This window comes from Canis lupus, chromosome 15 (genome assembly GCF_003254725.2).
Source record: "Canis lupus dingo isolate Sandy chromosome 15, ASM325472v2, whole genome shotgun sequence".
Classification (NCBI taxonomy): Eukaryota; Metazoa; Chordata; class Mammalia; order Carnivora; family Canidae; genus Canis; species Canis lupus.
Genome location: NC_064257.1, coordinates 36,267,405 through 36,291,166, shown reverse-complemented (window position 1 = coordinate 36,291,166; position 23,762 = coordinate 36,267,405). Strand labels below are relative to the sequence as shown.

The 23,762-nt window shown below is 35.9% G+C and overlaps 1 protein-coding gene and 1 long non-coding RNA gene across 15 annotated transcripts in view; one reads left to right on the top strand and one right to left on the bottom strand.

Annotated features, from left to right (window-relative positions):
* CFAP54 (cilia and flagella associated protein 54) overlaps nt 1-23,762 on the bottom strand; it is a 291,046-nt gene that overhangs the window by 248,230 nt on the left and 19,054 nt on the right. For 12 of the 13 annotated variants that reach the window (XR_003133016.3, XR_003133013.3, XR_003133014.3 and 9 more), the window contains exons 5-12: nt 22,354-22,412; nt 16,961-17,104; nt 14,968-15,081; nt 14,743-14,844; nt 12,007-12,205; nt 5,494-5,675; nt 5,242-5,407; nt 4,225-4,310 (exon numbers count right to left, since the gene is read on the bottom strand). Coding sequence is in view for 9 of the 13 variants with exons in the window: in XM_025438907.3 (XP_025294692.3) it covers nt 4,225-4,310; nt 5,242-5,407; nt 5,494-5,675; nt 12,007-12,205; nt 14,743-14,844; nt 14,968-15,081; nt 16,961-17,104; nt 22,354-22,412 (1,052 nt within the window). In the remaining 4 variants the exon portion in view is untranslated. The remainder of the gene's footprint in view (nt 1-4,224; nt 4,311-5,241; nt 5,408-5,493; nt 5,676-12,006; nt 12,206-14,742; nt 14,845-14,967; nt 15,082-16,960; nt 17,105-22,353; nt 22,413-23,762) is intronic. The other variant, XM_025438909.3, reaches the window with a different exon arrangement.
* LOC112654410 (uncharacterized) overlaps nt 14,501-23,762 on the top strand; it is a 48,452-nt gene continuing 39,190 nt past the window's right edge. Inside the window, exons 1-3 of one of the 2 annotated variants that reach the window (XR_003133017.3) lie at nt 14,501-14,569; nt 14,808-14,873; nt 21,647-21,727. This is a non-coding gene — a long non-coding RNA (uncharacterized LOC112654410). Of the gene's footprint in view, nt 14,684-14,807; nt 14,874-21,646; nt 21,728-23,762 lie in introns of both variants that reach the window. The other variant, XR_004805243.2, reaches the window with a different exon arrangement.

Sequence of the window (23,762 nt, the reverse complement as noted above, 5' to 3'; positions counted from 1 at the left end):
TTTTAAATCCAGTAGTAAAACTTCCTTGCCCTAGCACACTTGGGTGGCTCACTCGGTTGGGTGTCTGACTCTTGGTCTCAGCTCAGGTCTTGATCTCAGGGTTGTGAGTTCAAGCCCCAAATTGGGCTTAGAAAAAAACAACTCTGGTTAGGAGCTATACTGGATTAACAGTGCAGATCTGGGCTATTAAAGTGGACCAGAATGGCTTTCTGACACTAAAGAAATTAAAAGTGTGGGAAAGGGTAGCCTCTTCCTCCAGAGGGCACTGTTTGGCCTCAGAGATTCAGACAAAGCAATTGAAGTTAGATTTTTACATCTGGTCATAGGAGCAATGTTACTAGAAGAAGAAATTATAAATAAGTGTAGAAGAAGGTATAAATAAGTTATGATCTTTTCATACAGTGTAATACTATGCAATAAAAATGAATGATATACAACCACGTGCAACAATAAGGGTGACTCTTGCAAACATAGTATCGATTGAAAGAAGCGAGATACTAAAAGTAGGCATAGATCTTCCTTGATTTATACATTTAAAATACCATAAATCAAAAATGCATTTAGCACACCTAATCTACTTAACATCATAGTTTAACCTTACCTACTTTAAACATGCTCAGAATACTTACATTAGCCTACAGTAGGACAAAGTTCCCTAACACAAAGCCTACTTCATAATATAGTGTTAACTATCTCATGTAATTTATTGAATACTGTGCTGAAAATGAAAACCAGAATAGTTGTGCATCTGTCATTTACCCTCATCATCGTGTGGCTGATTGGGAGCTACAGCTGCTCCTGCCCAGCATCATGAGAAAATTGTATTGCATATTTCCAGCCAGCAAAAAGATCAAAGTTCACAACTTAAAGTATGGTTTCTACTGAATGCGTATTGCTTGTGCACTGTTGTAAAACTGAAAAATCTTAGGTTAAATCATCCTAAGACAGGGACTGTCTATATTTTTTGTATCCAGTTACATACAATACAAAAAAAAAAAAAAAAAAAAGTGAAACTAACCAGAGGAGTTAAGATATTGAGTACCCTTGGTAAGGTCAGTGACGGGAAGGGAGCACAGGAGGAGCTATTGGGTGCTGGTCATGTTCTGTTTCTTGAACCGGATGTGTTTCATTTATGATAACTCATTGAGCCTTATACTAGTAAAATGTTTATCATTATATATATTATACTTCCAATATAAAGTTTTAAAAAAATAGGTAAGATTCAAGGGGCACACCTGGGTGGCTTAGTTGGTTAAGCATCTAATTCTTGATTTTGGCTCAGGTCGTGATCTCAGGGTCATGAGATTGAGCCCCAAGTTGGGCTCTGTGCTCCCTCTGAAGTCTACTTGTCCCTCTCCCTCTGCTCCTCCCCCTATTTGTACTCTCACTCTCTTTCTCTCTCTCTCAAATAAATAAAATGAATAAAATCTTTATAAGAACAATCAAAAAGTAAGATTAAAAGTACTAAATTTCTACCTATTTCTGTTTTAGAATATAAACACCATGTACTGGATAATATTACAGACAAGATATGTCAGGGTGCTTGGGTGGTGCACTTGGTTAAGCCTACAACTCTTGGTTTCGGCTCAGGTCATGATCTCAGGGTTATGAGATAGGCCACATCTGGCTTTGAGCTTAGCATGGAGTCTACTTGGGTTTCTCTCTCCTTGTCTCTCTGCCCCTCCCCTAACCATGTGTGTGCATTCTCTCTCTCCCTCTCTCTCTCCAATCAATCAATCAATCTTTTAAAAAGGATATTTTAATGCTTCCAACCTGATCTTTTAAAAATTTAGACAATAAAGTAAAGTATAAAAATAAACAAAATCAAAGCTCATAGGTATTGATGGCTAATGATCAACATCAAAGATGGCCAAGAGAATGGCACAGGACAGAAATGGGTCCAGTTTCAGGAATAGCAGAAGAGCTCTCCATATCAGGTTGGACATAAAAGGGACATGAGCAACCCATCACACCCTATCCTCTCCTCTGAAGAAGGTTTAATCATCTTGTCCTAAGTTTTCCCAGTTGGTCCTTTATCCCTGGATTTAGCAACTGAACTCAAGTACAGAGGTCCTCAAGATAAAACCTTGTCTATTAGGCCTTGAAAAAACAAGTCTAAGGATGACAGGTTGGAGCCTCTTGGCATATTTGGAACATAACTACATCTGATTCCTATTTAGCTAATAACTCATGATCATTACTTTTAGAACTATACTCCAATGAAAATATGATGTTTGGAAAACTTGTCCTAAGTTCATCATTAAAATACTTATTTGTAAAAAAAAAAAAAAAAAAAAAAATCCTTGCCCTTTTCAGCCTTGATTAGAATTTTTTGGTTTAACCCCCAAAAACGAATAATCCAGTTAAGAAGTGGGCAGAAGACATGAATAGACATTTTTCCAAAGAAGACATACAAATGACTAACAAACACATGAAAAGATGCTCAACACTGTCCATCATCAGGGACATAAAATCAAAACCACGATGAGATACTACCTCACTGCTGTGAACATGGCCAAAATTAACAACACTGAAACAACAGATACTGGAGAGGATGTGGAAAAAGGGGAACTCCTCTTACACTGTTAGTGGGAATGCAAGCTGGTGCAGCCACTGTGGTAAACAGTATGAAGGTTCCTCAAAAAGCTTACAAATAGAACTACCCTATGACCCAGCAATTGCACTACTAGGTATTTACCCAAAGGATACAAAAATACTGATTCTAAGGGGCATATGCACCCTGATGTTTATTAATAGCAGTATTATCAACAACAGCCAAACTGGAGAGAGCCCAAGTGCCCATCAACAGATGAATAGATAAAGAAGATGGAATATTACTTAGCCACAAAAAAAATGAAATCTTGCCATTCACAATGACATGGATGGAATAGGGTATATTATGCTAAGTGAAATAAGTCAGTCAGAGAAAGACAAATACCATATGACTTCACTCATATGTAGAACTTAAGAAACAAAACAGATGAACACAGGGGAAAGAAGAAAAATAAAGAACAGAGGGAGGCAAAACATAAGAGACGCTCAACTATGGAGAACAAACTGAGGGCTGCTAGAGGAGAGGAGGGTGGGGGATGGACTAACTGGGTGATGGGCATGAAGGAGGGCACTTGTTGCAATGAACACCGGGTATTATATGTAAGTGATGAATCACTAAATTCTACTCCTGAGACCAGTATTACACTATATGTAAACTAATTAGAATTCAAATAAAAACTTGAAAACAATAAAAAAGAATTTTTTGGGTTAGCTCCTAAATATAATCATTATATTTGCTATCAAATACCTTTCTTTCAAAAATTAAATATGTGTCCCAAGTATTAAATAAACCCGGAAGAAATAGAAAACATTCTAACAGTGGAACTTCTCAAGTCCCTTACTGTGGTTTCACTTCCCTGAACAAATGTTAACACAATGCTCTATCATTGCGGTTTCCAAACTCTTTTTAGAATAGTAAAACCAAATTTTCAAATGTAATTCTATCTCAACATTAACTAATAAAAGGAGGTTAGGGTGTTACTAAACAAACTGAGCTCCTGAGGAACTTCAGGAAAGCCCTGAGAATCCCTGCAATTCAGTGTTAACACCAGTGCTGTGCTAGTTTTACTTAAACATTCATACCCACAAATCATCATGTCCACTGGCCATTTTGTGCAAAGTGACTCCAAATAATAACCAATTTCTATATTCATGGACTGAAAAGCAGTATTTCATTAAGAATGTTAACTCTAGGGGTATCTGGGTGGCTCAGCTGGTTATGCATCTGCTCAGGTTATGGGGATGGAACCCCACATCGGGCTCCCTGTTCAGCAGGGAGTCTGCTTCTCCTTCTCCCTTTGCCCCTCCCCCCCCATTTGTACCGTGTGTTTGTGTCTCTCTCTCTCTCAAATAAATAAAAATCTTTAAAAAAAAGAAGAAGAAGAATGTTAACTCTAATTGAAACGACTGCCTTATTTCCTTCAGTATTAAAAATATAAAGCCTAGGAATTTCCCAAAAAGGAACAAAAGGAGTTACTATCAATATCAGAGTTATTAACAATATCAGACTTAAAATCACAAGCCAGGTTATGACTCAATCTCTTATTTAATGATTAAACAATATAAAATTCTGGCAGGTTGTAATTCCTGTGATATTTTAAATCTGGCTTTACATTAGGTATAATAGCCTCCTTCAACACTATTACAAAATATTCAAAAAAGCAATTTCACCTGAGGAGAGGCACAGACACAAGAGTACAAGGTTGCTGCCAAATGGAAAATGTCTTCTGAATATCCATAAGTCTTCATACTAGAATCTAATTCATAAAATAGAGAAAAAGGAAACAAAAAAATCAATTACAAAATTTCAAATAGAAAAGACACAGAAACACAGAAATTCTACAAAATGATATAAATAGTATCTGGGTAAATATGTTACTAAGATATTTCTATACAAAAACTAATCTAAGCGGGCTCTCATGCAATTAAAATAGACTATTATCATTAATCTGCAATCTGTATGCCAACTACATTCAAAATAGAATCAAAAAGGCTCATAATATTAAAACATATGTAAAATATGGCAGTTGAAATAAAAATAACAAAAATATCTATTCAGAAACCACTAGAAAAAATATATATCATTATTTGGTACAAATTATTTACTGCACTTGAACAGCCATAAAATGCCTTAAGAACATTATAAAACATAAAACACACGGGATTAAATCATCTCGTCAGTCTAAAAATAGAGGTTGCAGATTTTCAGTTATGTACACAATAACTTCTAAGACTTACAATGCTGGAATGAAAAACTACCCCCACTGAAAAGAGGGCACCACCAAATCTTCCCTTGCTAATGTGAATTGATGGCTTTTGATTTACTATCCTTCTGGTGTCTCACTTACCAACAAGACAGTAGCTAAGTAGAGCCTTATTCATCTATTCAAAGTCATCATGCAGAATAAAATCCAGCATCTTTACAAGGCCTAGAAGCCTACAGGATCTGGCACCCAGCTATTTCTCTGACCACATTTCCTATCACATTCTCAACTTCCACCACACCACCAGTGCACTCCAGTCATACATGCCTCATTGCCATTCCTTCAATAACCAACCACACTTTCACCTCAGGGTCTTTGCACTTCCTGTTTCCTCTGCCTTGAACATTCTTTCTCACTTCGTCTAGAGAGAGTGTATTTTATCAGATGAAATTTTAAGTTTTCAAAAAGGCAAATAAATACTCACCATGAAAAGCAATTTTTTTAACATAAATTTGAGCTGACTGTCCTTCTTGGTAGTTTTCCATTGGAAAGACCAAACCTTTGTTTCTCTTTACATTGATTAGAGGTTCTATTGCAATCAGAAGAGTTAAATCCTTTTCTGCTTTCTTTGACTCTGGATCAGCCTGCCTCTAAGAGAAGTATATCCCACAAGTTAATTAATAATTCAAAGCCATCTTAACAAAATAAAAACAAATTATAGATTTGTATATATTACCTGGAGAAAATCAATCAGCTGCCCAGCTGATGATTCAAATAAACTCCATTCCTCATAAGTAAAAGCTAATTTTACAAATTTTACAGCAGCATCTATAGAAATAAGATTTTTTCCTTTTATGGTAAGTTGCAAAAGAGATGTCTGTGGAAAATCAAGCATTCCATCTGCACCAGTATTTGACACTAGAAAAGGAAAGAGAGAGGTCTGAATGTCATTCATACAAAGAAATATTTACTAAATATTAACTATCAGATAATGCTAGGCCCTAGGGAAACATGGAAAAGAAGCAAATATAATCCCGGCCTTCACAGAGCTTATACCTTAATAGGGAAGCAAGAAGGGTTAGGGGGAAGTACAGGGTGCCGTGAGGACAAATAAGAAGGGCATTGAACATGAATTTGGAGTAAGAGAGTGGTCAAGGATGGCCAGCCAGAGGAAGGAACATGGAATCTCAAACACAGAGAATTAGCAAGCGTTAACTAGTCAAATAGGCAGCTAGATATTACAAAGCTCAGGAAATAGATCTATAATAAGGATACAGTTTTAGAGTCATCATTATAAATCCATAGTAAACAATAGAAGCAGTCATGGGCAATGTACAGCTACCTAGGACAGGAGAATTAGGAGCCCCAATATGCAAGAGAAGGACACAGGGAGAAAAGGCTGGAAAGAAGAGTGTTTAGAAAAAAGTATTCAACAGTAACAAATACTAGAGTGTAAAGGAAGAAAAACACTGAGAGTGACCCTTGGATTGAACAAAAAGGGAGTTGTCCATGACATTCTCCATAGAGAACTAAGGACAGAGAGCTGAAGACTGTATAAGTAGAAAGGAAAGAATTTAGAACAGTGAAAATGGACTAGTTCTGACTATAACAAGAGGAAGAAATACAGGGAGGAAGCTAAAAGGGACTGTTTGGAAAGATTAGGCAAAGAAACTTAGAAGGAACATCTCTTCCTTCTCATTTTAATGAAAGACAATGGAAAGGATGGGTACAGGTGAAGGCAAATTTTCAAGTTTGGGTGAACAAAATCTCATCTGAGAGCATTTTCTTCATGAAGAAGAGATGGGCCCAAACTGTGGCAGAGAGACTCCTTGCCCTCAGATAGGCATGCACGTGTGGATCCGTGTACACACACACACCCTAAACTCACCTGAAAGTATGCATGCTATGGTCTAGGCTTTCACCTCTCCTTCCAGGTAGATATTATGGACAAGTTAGCAAAGTGCACCAAAGCAACAAAAGGCAAACTCGTGAAAAAATAAAAAAACACAAACACCTTGAAACAAAGACCACAAATGAAAACACCTTTTACCAAAGGAAGCACAAAAATGGAAAAGTGAACACTTAACCTTAAAAAGTATTCTCTCAAGGAAATAAGATTTTAGAAACATGAAGTGAGAATAAACTGCTATGAAAAAGAATTAAACGGAAACTAGGTATAAATTATTTTATTGTTGAAATGAAGAATTCAATAGAGGAATGGAATAGAATAGCAAGAACCAAAGAACAAATTAGTGACCTGGAAAGTCGAATTGAGGAACTTTCCCAGAAGGCAATAGAAGGAATAAAGAGATTAAAATAAGACATGGAAAGTGGGATGTAGATCTTCCTATTAGGGCCCTCAGAGAATTTTTAATAATACTTATTTATTTACTTGATAGAGAGAGAGAGTGAGTGAGTGGAGAGCAGGGGCAGAATCTTCAAGCAGACTCCCTGCTGAGCGCAGAGCCTGCCTCAGGACTCAATCTCATGCATGACCCATGAGATCATGATGTGAGCAAAAACTAAGAGTCACATATGCCTAACTCACTGAGCCACCCAGGTGCCCTGAGAATTTTTAAAAAGTAAACATAAGGAGAAGGAACAAAGAAGTAACATAAAAAATGAAAGAAAGATGTAAGATCTCAAAGTACCTCCTATATTACCAAGCTCACCCCTAGACTTAGCATAATAAAATATAAGAACATCACAGAAGAGGACATTGTAAAAGCTAAATCTGTAAAATAACAAGGTTTAAACTATTGAGAGACTTCTCAACACCATATGCAAGACTATGGAGAAATGTCTTTAAAATTCTAAAATAAACCAACTTCTAAGCAAAGGATTATATCCAGCTAAACTATTTCAAAGTTCTTACAGTTTGTATTTAAGCAAAAAGAAATGAATTTACAAAGAAGTAGTGAAAAATGGGAAAGATGAAGAAAAAGGCTTAATAGTATATTCATTGTCTTAAAAAAACAATGACTAGGACTTGTATCTAGAATATACAAAGAATTCTCAAAATCCAATAGAAAAGATAAGCAATCCAATTAGAAAATGGGCAAAAGACATTGAAGAGAAGAAGAATATAAAGATGGCAAATAAATACTTGAAAAGATGTTCAGCATCATTACCCATTAGGGAAATAGGGAAAAGCCACAATGAAATATCACTATATACCTCTCAGAATGGCTAAAAAAAAAAAAAAAAAAAAAATAGTGAGAACACCAAATACTGTCAAACATTACAAAACTGTTACACAATCTTACAAAATATTGTAGATGGGAATGTAAAATGGTACAGTCAACCTGAAAAACAGTATGGCAACTTTCTACAAAACAACATAGACCCTTACCCAGCAATTATTCTCTTGAGCATTTATCCCAGAGAAATGAAAAAGCATGTTCACACTCAACGTTCATAACAGCTTTATCCTAAGAGCCAAAAACTGGAAAGAACTCAAATGTCCTTCAACAGATCAAACTGTGATACATCTATACCATGGACTACTACTCAGCAATACAAAGACAACTATTAATACGCACAACTTGGCTACATCTCAAGGTAATTATAGTGAGTGAAAAAACACACAGTCACCTAGTTTATGGCAAAAGAACATTATAGTCAATGGGGCAAGGAAGGTCTCTTCAACAAATGGTGCTGTGTCAAGTAGATATTATATGGAGATAAATAAATCTTGATCTCTGCCTTGTACCACAAAAACAAAATTTAGACCTAATGTGAAAGGCAAAATAACAAAGCTTCTAAGAGAAAACATTGGAATATATCTTTATGATATTACAATATGGAGATTCTTAAACATGACACAAAAATGGTTAACTATAAAGGATATATTGATAAACTGGACTACTTTAAAATTAAGAATTCCTCTTCCTTGACAGCTTAATTAGGAGAGTGAAAAAGCAAGCCACCAAGTGGGAAAAAATATTTGCAATACATATCTTCAACAAAGAACTTGCATCCAGAATCTCTAAAGAATTCTGACAAACCAATAAGAAAAAGGCAAATAAAAAAAAAAAGAAAAGAAAAGAAAAAGGCAAATAGCTCAACATAAAAATGGGCTAAAGGACACCTGGGTGTCTCAGTGGTTGAGCATCTGTCTTCGGCTCAGAGCATGAACCTGAGTCCAGGGATCAAGTCTCACATCGGGCTCCCCGCATGGAGCCTGCTTCTCCCACTGCCTGTGTCTCTGCCTCTCTCTCTGTGTCTAACATGAATAAATAAATAAAATTTTAAAAAAAAGAAAGAAGAAAGAAAGAAAGAAAGAAAGAAAGAAAGAAAGAAAGAAAGAAAGAAAGAAGAAAGAAAGAAAGAAAGAGGAAGGAAGGAAGGAAGGAAGGAAGGAAGGAAGGAAAAAGAAAAGAAAAAAAGAAAAGAAAAGAAAAAAGAAAAAGGAAAAGAAAAGAAAAGAAAGAAAAAGAAAGGAAGGAAGGAAGGAAGGAAGGAAGGAAGGAAGGAAGGAAGGAAGGAAGGAAGGAAAGGAAGAAAAGAAAAATGGGCAAAAAATCTTGGTTCACAAACTGGCCCCCATACATGGAGGGCAAAGAGACCAAAAAAAAAAAAAGAGGCAGACCATTCAGATTGGTAGGTGGTAGTTTTAATAAACAAAGGAACGTATATACAAGGCTTGTCCATAGTTTCTTTTTTTTTCTAATATTTTATTTATTTATTCATGAGAGACACAGAGAGAGAAGCAGGGACACAGGCAGAGGGAGAAGCAGGCTCCATGCAGACAGCCTGACATGGGACTCGATTCCAGGTCTCCAGGATCACACCCTGGGCTGAAGGGCAGTGCTAAACCGCTGAGCCACTTGGGCTGCCCCTTGTCCATAGTTTCTATAGCATTTCTATACAAGACTCAACTGGGTTCAGTCACATATACCATAAACATAGTCTCAATAATACTTACTCTCACAAAGCTACAGCCTTGAAACCACTAGTAGTACAATAGTAGGTAGGACATACATACCAAGGACAGGGTGGGGTGAGAGATGGGGAGTGTAAGGAGCCTCCAAATGCCTGGGTCCAGCTCAAGAACTAACTGCTGGTCATATCCTCTTGATGATCTCCTCCAACAAATCTAAACAGGCACTTTGCAAAATAGGATATCCAAATGATGAAGAAGTGTATGAAAAGGTGCCCAACTTCACTAGTCATCAGAAAAATGCATATTAAATCCATAATACTACTGAATTTACTGAATTCACACCAGAACAGACCAATGAAAAAGACAAATAAATCTAAGCGTCCAAATTTGAAGCAATTAGAACTCTCATAAAATGAGATACCACTTATAAATTAAATTGGTTAAAAAAATAATTTTGGAAGACAGTATCTGTTATAGCAAAATACACACATGCCCTATGCTGTATCAATTCCACAACAGAAATGCATAGCAGATGATGTTCACCACTTCTCTTTCAGTAATTTACAAAACAAGCTGACCAAAAATATCAGTAGGAATAGAGAAGATTTAACTACATATGATTTACAAACTTCACTAATCAACACACACACACAAAGTAATGTACCCAAAATGAAAGAATATATAGTCTTTTCAAGTATATACAGACTATTTACCAAAATTGACAAGTTAGGCCAAAAACCACATTTCAACAATTTTAACAGCTTCAAAGAATAGCAAATAGAATATGTTTTCTGGCCAAAATATAAGTAAGCTAGAGATCAATAACAAAAAGACAATTACCATTATCTCTCTGTTTTTTGATTTGTGACCCATTTATCAAAGAAAAAAATCACAATGGGAATTTGAAAATATTCTTAACTAAATGTTAATGAAGCTATGATAAATCCAAGTTTTAGGTACATAGCTACAGTTGAATTTAGAGAGAAATGTCTTAATATACATGTTACATAAAGATAAATCCTGAAAAATCCACGATCTAAGCTTCCAAGTCAATAAATTTTTAAAAATCATCAAAGTAAACCTAAGAGAGTAGAATAAGGGAAATAATAAAGAACAGAAACGAATAATACAGAAAACAAATACACAACAGAGAGGATAAACACAAATATTGCTCATGGAAAAGACTAATGAAACTGGTAGACTCCTGATGAAATGGGAGAAAAAGGCAAGCTGACCACTATCAGGAATGAAAATGAGGAGCCCAGACACCTACCAATCTTATAAACATTAAGATCATAATGAGATATTATAAACAATTTTATGAAAATTTGAACATATTGTATCAAAAATAGAACTTTTTCAAGCAAAGTCCTATTTACCAAACTGATAGTAGGGTTGTTTTTTTTTTTAATGAAAAGAAAGCCTAAATCATTTTCTATCTATGGGAAAATTTTAATCCATAGTTAAAAACCTTTCCACAATGAAAATTCCAGGTCCAAATGCTATCACCAGTAAATTTAATTGAACGTGAAGGAAGAAAAAACACCAATCTGACATGAAATCTTTCAAATAAGAGAGAAAGAGGGTATACTTCTCAACTTTTTAGATAAGGTCAATATGACCTTGAAAGCAAAACCTAAAAATGAAAGGAAAACCTCTCATGAACAGAGAAGCAGAATATTAAACATTAGCAAATAAAATCAAATAATGTATCAAATGGATAACCCTTACCTCCACATTAGATCTCTTCCAAAAACTTAGGGTGGTTAAAAATTAGATAGGCAATCAATGTAACTTACCATATTAATAGAAATAAAATAGAAATCTATTTAATCAACTCGATAAATCCAGAAAAGGCTTTTGATGAAATTCAACAACTATTCAAGATTAAAAACAAATAAACAGAAGTCAGTAAACCAAGAGTAAAAGAAACTTCCTTAATCTGGAAAAAAAAAGTATCTAAAAAAATCCTTCAGCAAACATCAAAATTAACAGTAAAATGTTGAAAGCTTTCCATGTAACATCATGAGACAAGGATATCTGCTATCACAACTTCCATTTCATGTTTTATTCAAGATCTTATCCAGTGTAATAAGCCAAGAAATGCAAGAAAAAAGATATTAAAATATTAAGGATTGGAAAAAAAGAAATAGAAGTCATCATTCACAGCCAAGATGATTATATACCTAAACAAATCCACAAGAAAATCTAATAAATTATTCAAATTATCAGTTGACTTTAACAAGATTGCTGAATTTAAGATCAATAAAAATTGGATATCAGTTTCTTATATGTTGGAGTAACACACTAAAATTTTTGTTTCTCATGTTCTACCATAAAATATTATTTTAACAAATTATTTACTTATTAAAAGTTCTTTTCCCGCCATAAACAGTTCTGAGACAACATCACGAATTTCTACTTCCTCTGTAGCAACAGGTCCAGTCTGTAGTGTACGCCTATTTGAATCAGAAAGAGCTTCTAAGACAGCCAGAAACCGGGATGAAGTACTATCAAACATCTCATCCAACAACCGTTCTGTGACAGTACGTGGCCACGGCAACTGGAATAAAAACAAAACAAAACAAAATTTTAAAAAACACAGTCCACTTCTTTAAGGTTCTATAGTATTTAATATTATAAGCAAAAGTAAGCAAGGCATGTTTCATCAATGCTAAAAGAGAGAGTGGTTGGCCTGTCAATGAGATGGCTACTTTTATAGTTTTCATTTTTGAGGTATCTCTCCAGACTCCATTAAAGTTTATGTCATATCGCCATTACATCAAAGACTTTGCTATTTCTTTATGTTTATGTTTCCAAGGCAGCATTAAAAGGCTGTTTATTACTGTCTTTTTATTTGGGCAACATCAATCTCCATATGCTTTGTGTTACCTTAATTACAGCCTTCAGGAACTGAGACTCAAGCTTTGGTTGCCTAGGAATCTCTCAAGAGTGCTTTTTAGATTCACAGACCAAATCTTGAAGTTCAGTGGAGGGGGGCGGGGGGGAGCACTTTGCATAAGTACCACAGGAAATTCTAATGTAGATGGCCCTCAAACCCAAATTTGAAACAATATTTTACAGTATAAATAACTGGTCTTATAGTCAACTAAAGAAGAGTTGACCGGATGTATACTAATAAGCTAATGACTGTTGCAGCTCTGTATGAATTCCCAGCCACTCTGCTTTGTATCATCTCAGAATGACTTCCCCTCCTGCCTGTGACTTGCCTCAACACTATTATTCTAACAATTGATCTGTTCTCTGTATTTAGATTACCAGGAAATAAGAGAGGTAGCTCTGGTCAGCTTTTCTAGAATCCATGTGGAGTTAGAAGATGCCCATCCTATTCCCCATGATTCCCCTGCTTCTCTCCTTTTCTTGGAGCAAAGTCAGAAAGACAGAAAAACGTAACAGGGTTATAATATAACATAACGACAGAAAAGCATAAACAGGGTTAAAGCTGCTTTGGATTATTTTTCCCCAAACACCAACTTCTCTACTCATTAGTTTCTATGCCTTTTCAATTCATAGGTTAACTGATACATTAAAAATCTCAATAAAACTTGAACTTCATGCCCTAGCCTCTCTTTATAAACAGAGGTAAGGGTTTCTTCTAAGATTTTTACCATAGGTTAAAACAGAGCTTTTAAAAATTATACTTATAAGCATAATAAACTTTCTAATAACTAGAAATATTCAAAATGAAATTATAAAAACCAAAAATTATAATTAAATTGTTTTTAGAAATATCATAAAAACTAGCAAAAAGTGAAACAATATTTATCAGAGCTGTAGATGAATACCAAGTAAAATATTTTAAAATATAAATATTTAAAATATCTATAAAAAAGATTAAAGGCAATAAAAAACAAATGGGCTGCCAAGCATGACAAGCAAAATATTAATGTCTATAAAAATAGTGAGCTCATTCAAATATATTTTAAAAACTAAAATCTCTAGCAGATAAATGGTCAAAAACTATGGATAATAAAATTCACAGAAAAAGGAAATAAAAAGAGTAAATACAAATATAAAGGAAAGTTGGATCAAAGAAATAGTTAAAACGACAAGTCATTTTATAAAAGCTGAATTATCAAAAAGAAAATCAAGAGGGGCACCTGAGGTGGCTCAGTCAGTTAACCATCTGACTCTTGATTTAGGCTCAGGTCATGAACTCTGGGTCTTGAGATCAAACCCTGGGTTGGGCTCTGTGCTCAATGTGGAGTCTGCTCTAGATTCCCTCTTCTGTTCCTTCTGTGCCTTCCATGCTCACTCACTCTTTCTCTCCCATTCTCCCAAATTAATTAATTAATTTGGGAATATATATCAAGAGAATAGAAGCACTTACATCCTTTGATTCAAATCCTACACCTTGAATTTTGCCCACAGGAAATTAAAAAAATAATAATGTATCGAAGATGTTGATTACTTCAAGTTTTGACATGTGAGAAGAGACTGCTGTCCCTTTCATGCTGGGCATTATTGCCTGCCCAAGATTCTCCAGAGCTTTCTTAAATCCCCTACAGCAGAACGACCAGCAGTTTTCAAAATGAGGGCTTCTCCTCAACCTGGCCCTGAGCAGCATTCATGAGCAGAGCCCCCTGTTAACTAACTCTAATAACTATGATGCCAGTGGGAAATAAATGGTTGTTTTAAGCCACTAAGATAGGGGGGTTGTTTTTGATATGGTGTAGCCTAGTTCCTAAACACTCCCAAGGGTGAAGTCTTAAGCTGAGGAAAAAAGGTGCTCTCCACCTTCTCTCTAACCTCAAAGTTAGAAGTTGAGGTTACCTCAGCTGAGCTAACACCAAGCAGTCAAAGACAAAGGCCTCTGTGACACCACTCAAAGTTTGCATTTCAATCTTTCCCAGGCTCCTCTTCTGCATCTTGTCCTTAAAAGTCACAAAACTCGGACTGTGGGAAGGTACAAAAGCTTTAAGTAAGGGATGAAGTGAGGCTATGTCCAAAGTGGGAAGGCATTCCTCTATTTGTCATTGGTGCAGAGAACAGGGGACAGGATTTGGCTTCAAAGATAGAGGTGTGATACAAACATACTGCAAGAAGAGTCTGAACAAGAGAAGACGTTTTTAGACTTACAGTTTGAGCTTCCCTCAAGTTAATTCTTATCTTCGGTCTAAAGAAACTTTTGTTTTTTCTTCTAGACTCAAATACTCCTCTTTTGAAGATCATTACTGCCATCTGTCTCAAAAAAATGAATTATATATGAGGTAACAACGGGATGCACTTCTCGAGCACTAATATTAAGTACTTAATCAACTATATAGTGCAGTAAATTTCTTTTATTTCATGAAATTTTTATACCTTTATTGTGGCCTCTCTATAATATCTTCTGGATTCTTCCTGTGATTTTGAGGAACTCATTAATTCCAGTTGCCTTAACTCATCAATTTTAGCTAAAGCACGACGAGCAAATGCCTATATGCGATTAAAATAAATTTAATTCATAAGTGAGAGTTACAGTGATTAAAAATATATCAAGACAGTATGTTTTATTCTCCCAGAATTTGATTTAATTGGTGAGTTAAACTCTAGATTGATGCTAACTCCGTATAACACTATAACTATCCCATCAATCATTTCCTACAAGCATCCCAGAATTCTGAAGGTCTAAAGTTAATAAACTGTCAGATATGCTAATTTTATGAATCAAGAAAATTTTTAAAAAGTATGAAAAGCCAAAATCTGTAGCTTCATATAAATTATCATATCTCTGGCATTATGAGCAGGAGCGTGCGCATGCACACTCACACACACACACACACACACCCCTCCTCAAAATCCTGACCTTCTAACTAAAACAGGCTATATTATTTAGTCAGCTGTCCACTAAATTATGAAGTTCTTAAAGGTTCTTATTTATTTTTATATCTCTAGTACCCAGTATATAGGAAGTATTTACTAATATCTGAGGACAAAACGAAGGAAGAAGGCAGTACTGCTTATTTAATCAGATCATGATTATGATTATTATTATGATTCTCTATAGTTCAATTTATAGAATTCATTTTACCATTTCTTTTTTTTTTAGATTTTATTTATTTATTCATGAGAGACAGAGAGAGAGAGAGAGAGAGAGGCAGAGACACAGGCAGAGGGAGAAGCAGGCTCCATGCAGGAAGCCTGATGTGGGACTCAGTCCCAGGACTCCAAGATCACACCCTGGGCCGAAGGCAGGCGCCAAACTGCTGAGCCACCCAGGCTTCCCTCATTTTACCATTTCTTTGAAATATTTCATCTATAATTTATCATTTTTTATGAAGATGCTTCTAGACATAACATACATGAAGGGTTAAATTTCCCAATAAGGAAGAATTCCAACAGGAATCAAATAGTCAAAACTGTGTATACCATTTTAATAGCTACAGAAATATGCCAACTAACTGTACATGCATGGTGAGTAGTTTTTAGAATGTATCTTGGGCTAGAAAATGTACCCACAAGGGCTATATTAGGCTATATAGGATGAGCTACTACCATCCAATCCTTCAGAATTAATTTGGGCAGAAAACACTAAATGTAAAAAAGCCATTAACTAGCCAGATGGCTGTGAACAGGATATGAAAAGAAGATTTGTACAGCTGTGAAGGCTCTGTCCTGCATAAGGCTACAGCCAAGAGGTTGAGTAAGGGCCAAAATCCAGCCCCCCACTGCACTCAACAGACCACGCACACTGGTACAGGGATGTGCTGGCCTAAAGGAAGGGGCGCCTACTTCTAATACTCACCAAGCCCTCATCTATTGACAAGCCAGGTACCATGTGCTGTAGAAAGGATGTCTTTTTTCATCTACACAGAGGTACCATATAGGCCAATAGGTACTCCTAACAGATAAGTTACATTCCAAGTATTCGGTCTAAAAGATATACAGGAAAAGAAAGAAAAACAAGAAATAGAGTGTATTAAACAAATGGTAGCTGGAAGCAGAGAAAAGCAAAACAAATGGACTGTGGGGTTATATAAATATAAAATATAAAACTAAATAGGGAAGGAAAGTGACTTGTATACAAGAATCCAATGAGGAAGGTAGGATAGCCAAAATCTTATTCAGAAAGGGGACAAAGAAGGTGAATGTGAACAGAGAATAAAGGAGAGAGCAGAATGCAGAGCCCAAGGTTCAACACAAGGGAGAAGCCAAGCACATTTCTGCAACTAAACCCTGGCCAGGACTTTTATCTTTGCTCCAATGCAATTCTTTGGATTCTGTCTGTGTTTGTGTTGCTGGGCATCTGAAGAACAAAATGCTGAGTAGCTCATATTTTTAAATATTGGAATCCTGAGATTGAAAAGTGGCCTACCTCTCCATGAATGCCAGCTTGGGAGTCATAGTAGCACTGGCAGACGGCAGTGTAAAGAGTAGCTCTCCACGTCAGGTACCTGACAGACAGGAGTGGCACCGAGAACTCCATACACATACTGGCCCACAGGAGGTATTCTAAGGCCTGAGGAAAAAGGAGCACACTCGAATGTATTTTCATTTTAAGCTAACCATGCTGATTTCTATCCAATATAATCAAATTATAAGTTGTGAGTATGGTTGCTGACTGCTTAAACCCAAAAGACCATAAACAGTGAGGCAAGAAAAAAATAAGCATTTAAAAAGTAAAGGAATAATTTAAAGAACTCAAAATTTTCAAGTTAACTATTTTAGAATGTCTTCCTTCTTAGCTCCTAAAGTGCCATGAACTCGACTCGTTTTTATTAATATCTGTCAAGTGTCAACAGCAGTGTAGGAGGTAATTTACATACATGTTTATATCTCTATATACTTACATTCCATCCAATTCCATTAATATGCTCATGTGTGCAGTTCCAAAGTGAGACTGCAGTCTCTTTGAAAATAAGAATCTTATTACTTTGTTACTTACCTTGTTACTCCATCACCAGCACCTAGAAGAGTACCAGGTTCATAGCAGATATCCCCAAGTGCTATTAATTGAATTCAGTAGAAACCTTAAAGTCGGCAGAACCAACAACATAGGAGAGCTAACAAGTATTTGAGATTCTCAAGAAAATAACAATAATAAATTTGGACAACAGAATAAAGTCCTTCTTCTGGTAACAAATTCGGCCTTCAATAATTGAGGAAGTAATTAAGGAAAAATATGTCTAAAATAGTCAAGTCTTGAAATGACTGAAATCCATTGACTGTCTGATTTTCATTAAAAAGCTCCAGTTAATGGTACTAATGTGGAACTGTGTCAAGTAGCCATAGAATCAGAGGGCTGAAAGTCAATCTAATTTCATCCCCTCCAGTATCACCAGCACCACAACCAGATGTCCTATACCTTCCCTGTCCAAGCGTTCTCATATCTAGTGACAAGGAACATGCCACATGGTGTCGGAAGGCGATTCTAAAACATGAAAAGTGTTTCCTATATCTGAAATGAAATTCACCTCGATATACTTCCAGTGCATTGGTTCTGGTCATGCCTTCTGGAACAGCATAAAACCGCCCCAAGTCCACTCCCAGGTTACAGCCTTCCATGAATTAGAAAACACCTATGTATCCTGTTTTCTCCCCCATCTCTCTCTCCAGGGCAAATATCCCTGGGCGCTTTTGTATCTCCTAGGCCTGCACTTCCCTTCTCCATCATGGCTAGTCTCCTGTGGCTTTGCTCCAGGTTGCCAAAGACCTTTACAGTGCATGACTTCTCCACAGTAAAATGAATACTACATCTCTACTAAGTGGGCCCGGGGTTGCTTTCTTGTTGTTTTTGTTATTGTCATTGTTGTTTGCCAACCTTGCCACATTGTGAACTGAGGTGGAATTAACAGTCACCCAAACGAGTTTTCTCACATTTGCTGCACTAAAATTCTATTGTGGATTTTTGCATATGGACTGTTGTGGTTTGTGGGGATATGGGATCGAACCATGCATAAATTTTCTCCCTTTAAATTCACATATCTTTTCAAAACCCCTTGGGATCCCTAATATTAGAAATTTCACATTTCAAAATAAAAATAGCTTCAGTCACCAACGCTACCATTATATTTGGGTTCACACTCAGACTTAGAATAAAAGACCCCAACAACATATCTTAGTGCCAGAAGGGACCGTCTAAGAGGTTGAACTGCTAGTAAGCAACAGAGCTGGGGATAGAATTCAGGTCTTTGGACTCCCAAATACAGCTGCGATCTATCCACTATGTGGGGCAGCCTTGACAAAGGGGGAGTTCTGAAAACCCATCATCCTACTTGGGGTTCTGGAAAAGTGTCAGGTTTAAAAATGAAAAGCCATTTCTAAAACAAAACAAAAAACAAAACAAATCTTAATTTGCAGACTTTTTTCTTGCCCCTAAAAGCTAGGAAGAACAATTTCTATTAATAAAAAAAAGTTGATGTGCTTTCAGCAAACTGTTCTCTTCATAGGGGAAAAAAAATGTGAAAAACCAAGTTATAAGAACCCTGCAAGGGCATGGCTCAGGTGTTGCATAGGAAAAACACACACGATTAATCAGCTCAGCCACAGGATGGCACTGCAGCATCATTTATGTCAGTGTGTAGCACTGGATGCAAACAACACTAAGAAACATTTCAAAGTGGGATTTGAAGTCTACATAATGGTACGTGGAATAATTTGACAATAATAATAATAAAAATGGTACATGGAATAATTTGACAATAATAATAATTTTCATGCTACAAAATTTTACCAAACCATTTCAGTTCTGTAGCAAAAGGGAACAAAAATCAACTTTTTTAGAATGAGTAGATATTCTGTTTGCTGAGTACCATAGAGTTTTAAATGCTTCAGATTAACCTTAACTACAGATTAAACCTTAAAGGAGGGACACCTGGTGGCTCTGTGGTTGAGCGTCTGCCTTTGGTGCCAGTCGTGATCCCAGGGTCCGGGGAGCCTGCTTCTCCCTCTGCCTGTTTCTCTGCCTCTCTCTGTGTCTCTCATGAATAAATAAAATCTTTAAAATAAAAAGAAACTTAAGAATTAAATTATAAATAAATAAATAAATACTATAAGTGAAAGCCATGTTGTTAGATGTCTTTAGGGAAAGAGGCTTCATAAATCTGTCCTCCCTCCATTCCGTAAGGTTATACTGGTGACCTGTCTGAGCACAAAGGTAAGTGTTTCCTCTAGAGAAAAATCCCTGGTCAGTTCGGGTCTTCAGAATATCTTCAGGAATACACACTTCATGTCAAAAACTATTAATCCACCTACATGGGTCCTCCATTTGAGTGGGTGAACCAAAATAGGATGGGTCATGATAGGATTAAACATAGTCAACAGACATGCGTTACTCTAATGGTGTTGCGAGGCAGTATACTGCGGCACTGGCCTCAGTTACACTTCTCTGTGAGACATTGAGCTTCAGCTTCCTCATCTTTAAGATAAAGGTAATAGTAGCACCTTTCTCAAAGTGGTGGCATGAGGCTTATATGAGATAATATGTGAAGAAAGTGCTTAGCAGCATACCTGATAAATGGTAGGCATTCATTCAACAAATTATGAAGATGATGGTGGTGCCCACATCATAAGATGGTACTGAACATTATATATGCAAAGCCTGTTACACAATAGCCAATTCATAGTAAGGAATCAATAATATCAACAATGAGGTAGCCATCATGTCTAGAGCCGACAGGAATAGGAGTTTAGATTACTCTAGGATGATACCACGAAAAGCCCGAGGATCCCATGTCTGTTTCTCTTTCTGTTGTAAGCTACAACAGATTCAAACTCTAAAACTGCTACAGAATCATGATCCCTCTGGGTGCCTACGTGGCTCAGTGGTTGAGCGTCTGTCTTTGGTTCAAGTCGTGATCCTGGGGTCCTGGGAGAGAGTCCCGTATGGTGCTCCCCACTGGGAGCCTGCTTCTCCTTCTGCCTGTGTCTCTGCCTCTCTCTGTTTCTCATGAATAAATAAATAAAATATTTTTTAAAAAGAGAGAGAATCAGGATCCCTCATACCCAGAAGTACTCAGATGTGGCTGGACCTCCAAGGGCTTTTCCTCATTAAATGGACCCATCAAGTTCATTTATAGCCTCAGCTCAGGAATCAACTCACTGACTGAGGGAATTTCTGAGTGAAAATTATCAATTTCCTTGAAACTTATTATAGTGAACAAACTGAAAGAATCTCATTCCAATCTTTAAATGCCAACTGCACCCACCACCCCAAAAATTCTTGCATCTCTCACTCCCTACATTCCTATCCCATAAGACTGGGACTATAGAACTATCCTCCTCAGTCTTTATTTTGTCAGACAAAAGCTCAAATTCAATAGAAGGGAGAGGACAAGTCTTACATAGGATCTAAATAAGAAATTATTTTAAAATAACTATCACATTAAACTAAAATTCTCTCAGCATTAACAAGTACAAACACTAACAGTTACATTTTGACACAGATATCTCTGCCCTTCAAGACTTTGGCAGACAAATGCTGTAACAGACCAAACTATGATGACTCTGTGCAGCAGTATTTGTTGCTACAGCAAGTGCAATAGGAGTATGCAAATTATCTTTAGGAAATCATCTGGAACTGAATGTAGAATTGTTGGAATAGTGTGTAGGCCAGATTTACATTATTCATGAGACAGTCTCCCCTCATTTTAATTTACATTCAAAACACTGGCACAGAGCTTGCTCAAGTCACTGTCAGTAATAGAGCCTTTAAATTTGAGGAACAAAACAGAGAGAGAACACATAATTAATGTTATGCATTGAGCATGCAAGTACCTTTGCTTCCATTTCTATTTCCTTTTTTTTTTTTTTCCATTTCTATTTCTTAAGCATTGTCAAATTTTAGGATACTTGGCTATATCTTGAAGAAATAAAAAAAAAAGTATCTGCACTGTTAGAATATTCAGCATAAGGTTTTGCATGCATTAAAGAAATATAAAGTAATAATGTTTCAGACACCAGAAACAATTCAAGCATGGTCTCAGTGGGAGTGTATTCTCCATTCTTGGCCTATATTCCAATGACTGGACATTGACACAGGGAATAAATATGTCTCCTACAGACAGAAGTGCTACCCACATTGAAGGGAAGTCAATAGAAGTGTCAGCCACTTCATCAAGCTAAAACTGAGCAGTAAGTACCAGTAAGTACAGATCTTATTATAAAACAAAGGCCCTTTACCCTCAGCTCATAACTGGGACAGTGTTTAGGTAGATATTCACCCAACAAGCATATGGGCCATTAAAAAGGTCCAAGCTGTTCGAAGAAAATGAAGTCCAAACTTCATAGCATATATAAATAGAATAACCATATTTTATCACCCAAACCAGAATACTTTAAAGAGCAAAAAGGAGTACTATTAATAATTACTCTAGGACAACGGACATAAACCAGAACTGTCCTGGCAAGCCAGGATGGATGGTCACCCTACCTAAAGATATAGTTACCAGAGGGATGTTTAGTATCAAGTTGACAAGTAATGACTAATCTGGGAGACTGAGGGACACTGGAGATTACCTATCAATTTTAGGAATTTGTTTTTTTTTTTCATTAATACTTTATTGTCTTTTTTTAGATTTTTATTTTCACAGATGATCATGTTAAAACAAAAGAACAGGAAAACTATATGACAAATATTTATTAAATACTGCTATATGATTCAATAATTTTGTTGAGCACTCAAATGTGCTAACAAAAGTCTTGAGAAAAAAAAAGTCTTGAGAAGAACAGGAAATACGGGGTAAGATATTTTGTCAGTAAATTTCATACCTTGGAAGACTGACCTATGACCATCAGTTTTCTGCAAATGGTGTAAATGTAAATGGTACCTAAAGAAAGAAAAAGATTGTTAACATGTTTTACAGTTACATAATGGGAAATTTTATATTCTAATTTCTATAGTTTAAGTCTGTAGTTCCTAAAACAAGTGCTATTATCTTATGAAAAAGTCTGGTAATGGTTATTAGAGAGTTAGTTATAATCATTACAATTTTTTTGTAACTTGCAGCCAAATAATTTAAAAAACTAATTAGAGGGATCCCTGGGTGGCTCAGTGGTTTATCGCTGCCTTCGGCCGAGGGTGTGATCCTGGAGTCCTGGGATCGAGTCCCACGTCGGGCTCCCTGCATGGAGCCTGCTTCTCCCTCTGCCTGTGTCTCTGCCTCTCTCTCTCTCTCTCTCTCTCTCTGTCTCTCATGAATAAATAAAATCTTTAAATAAATAAATAAAATAAAAAACTAATTTGACCATATTTTAAGTAAGTTGACATAGGAAATCTTCTATCCCCATGTGAAAGGCAGTTTAAGTTCTGAAATATATTGAACAAAATAATATTTTAGTAGCATAATTTATGTACCCTGTGCTTTTATTAATTCATACAAAATGCTATTAGTGCCTATGGTTTCTTTATGATTGAAAAACTAAAGATTTATCTCCAATAATATTAGAATACATATTTATCAAAATGGCACAATACTAAACAAGGAAATTCATGATAATTTAAAAATCAAAATGTATAATAGGTTGCATTTTATTTATTTGCAGTCTCATAATATTTACTCCTTTATTAAATTATGTCCTATAAGCACTCTAGTGAAAAACGGCATTTCCAGTTCTTATTAAAGACCATTCAAGTATGAATTTTTTTTTTTTTTTGGTCAGGCCATTAATTAAATGAAAACATAAGGCTAAAAAAAAATAAAAATAAAAATAAATTTTAAAAAAAACCATAAGGCTAAAAAACTGGCAGAGATGGAGGTAGGGGTGGGGAAAAACATCACCAGACAACTCTCTCTATATATAAAGGACATTATCATACTATAAACATACCCCAAAGATGGTAACATGCCTTAAAAATCATGTAATTATAATGACAAGTAGTCTAAATATTTTCTATAAAATATGTGATCTAAAATTCATAACCATCCAAATTCAACAATTACAAATCCGTGTTCACACTTAAACTTTAAAAGCTTCTGAGAAAACAGCATCTGCTCCAAAATACACATCATTTGATTAAAATACACTTGTAAGCATGGCATACTAAACATTAATTACATAAGTGACAAAAAAATATCAAATAAACTTTTAAACTACAGCAACATAAACTTTATAGAGAATGCCATAGGTCCTTAACATTCAAGGACTCAGCCTTCTTAGTGTGACTGCCCCCACGACAT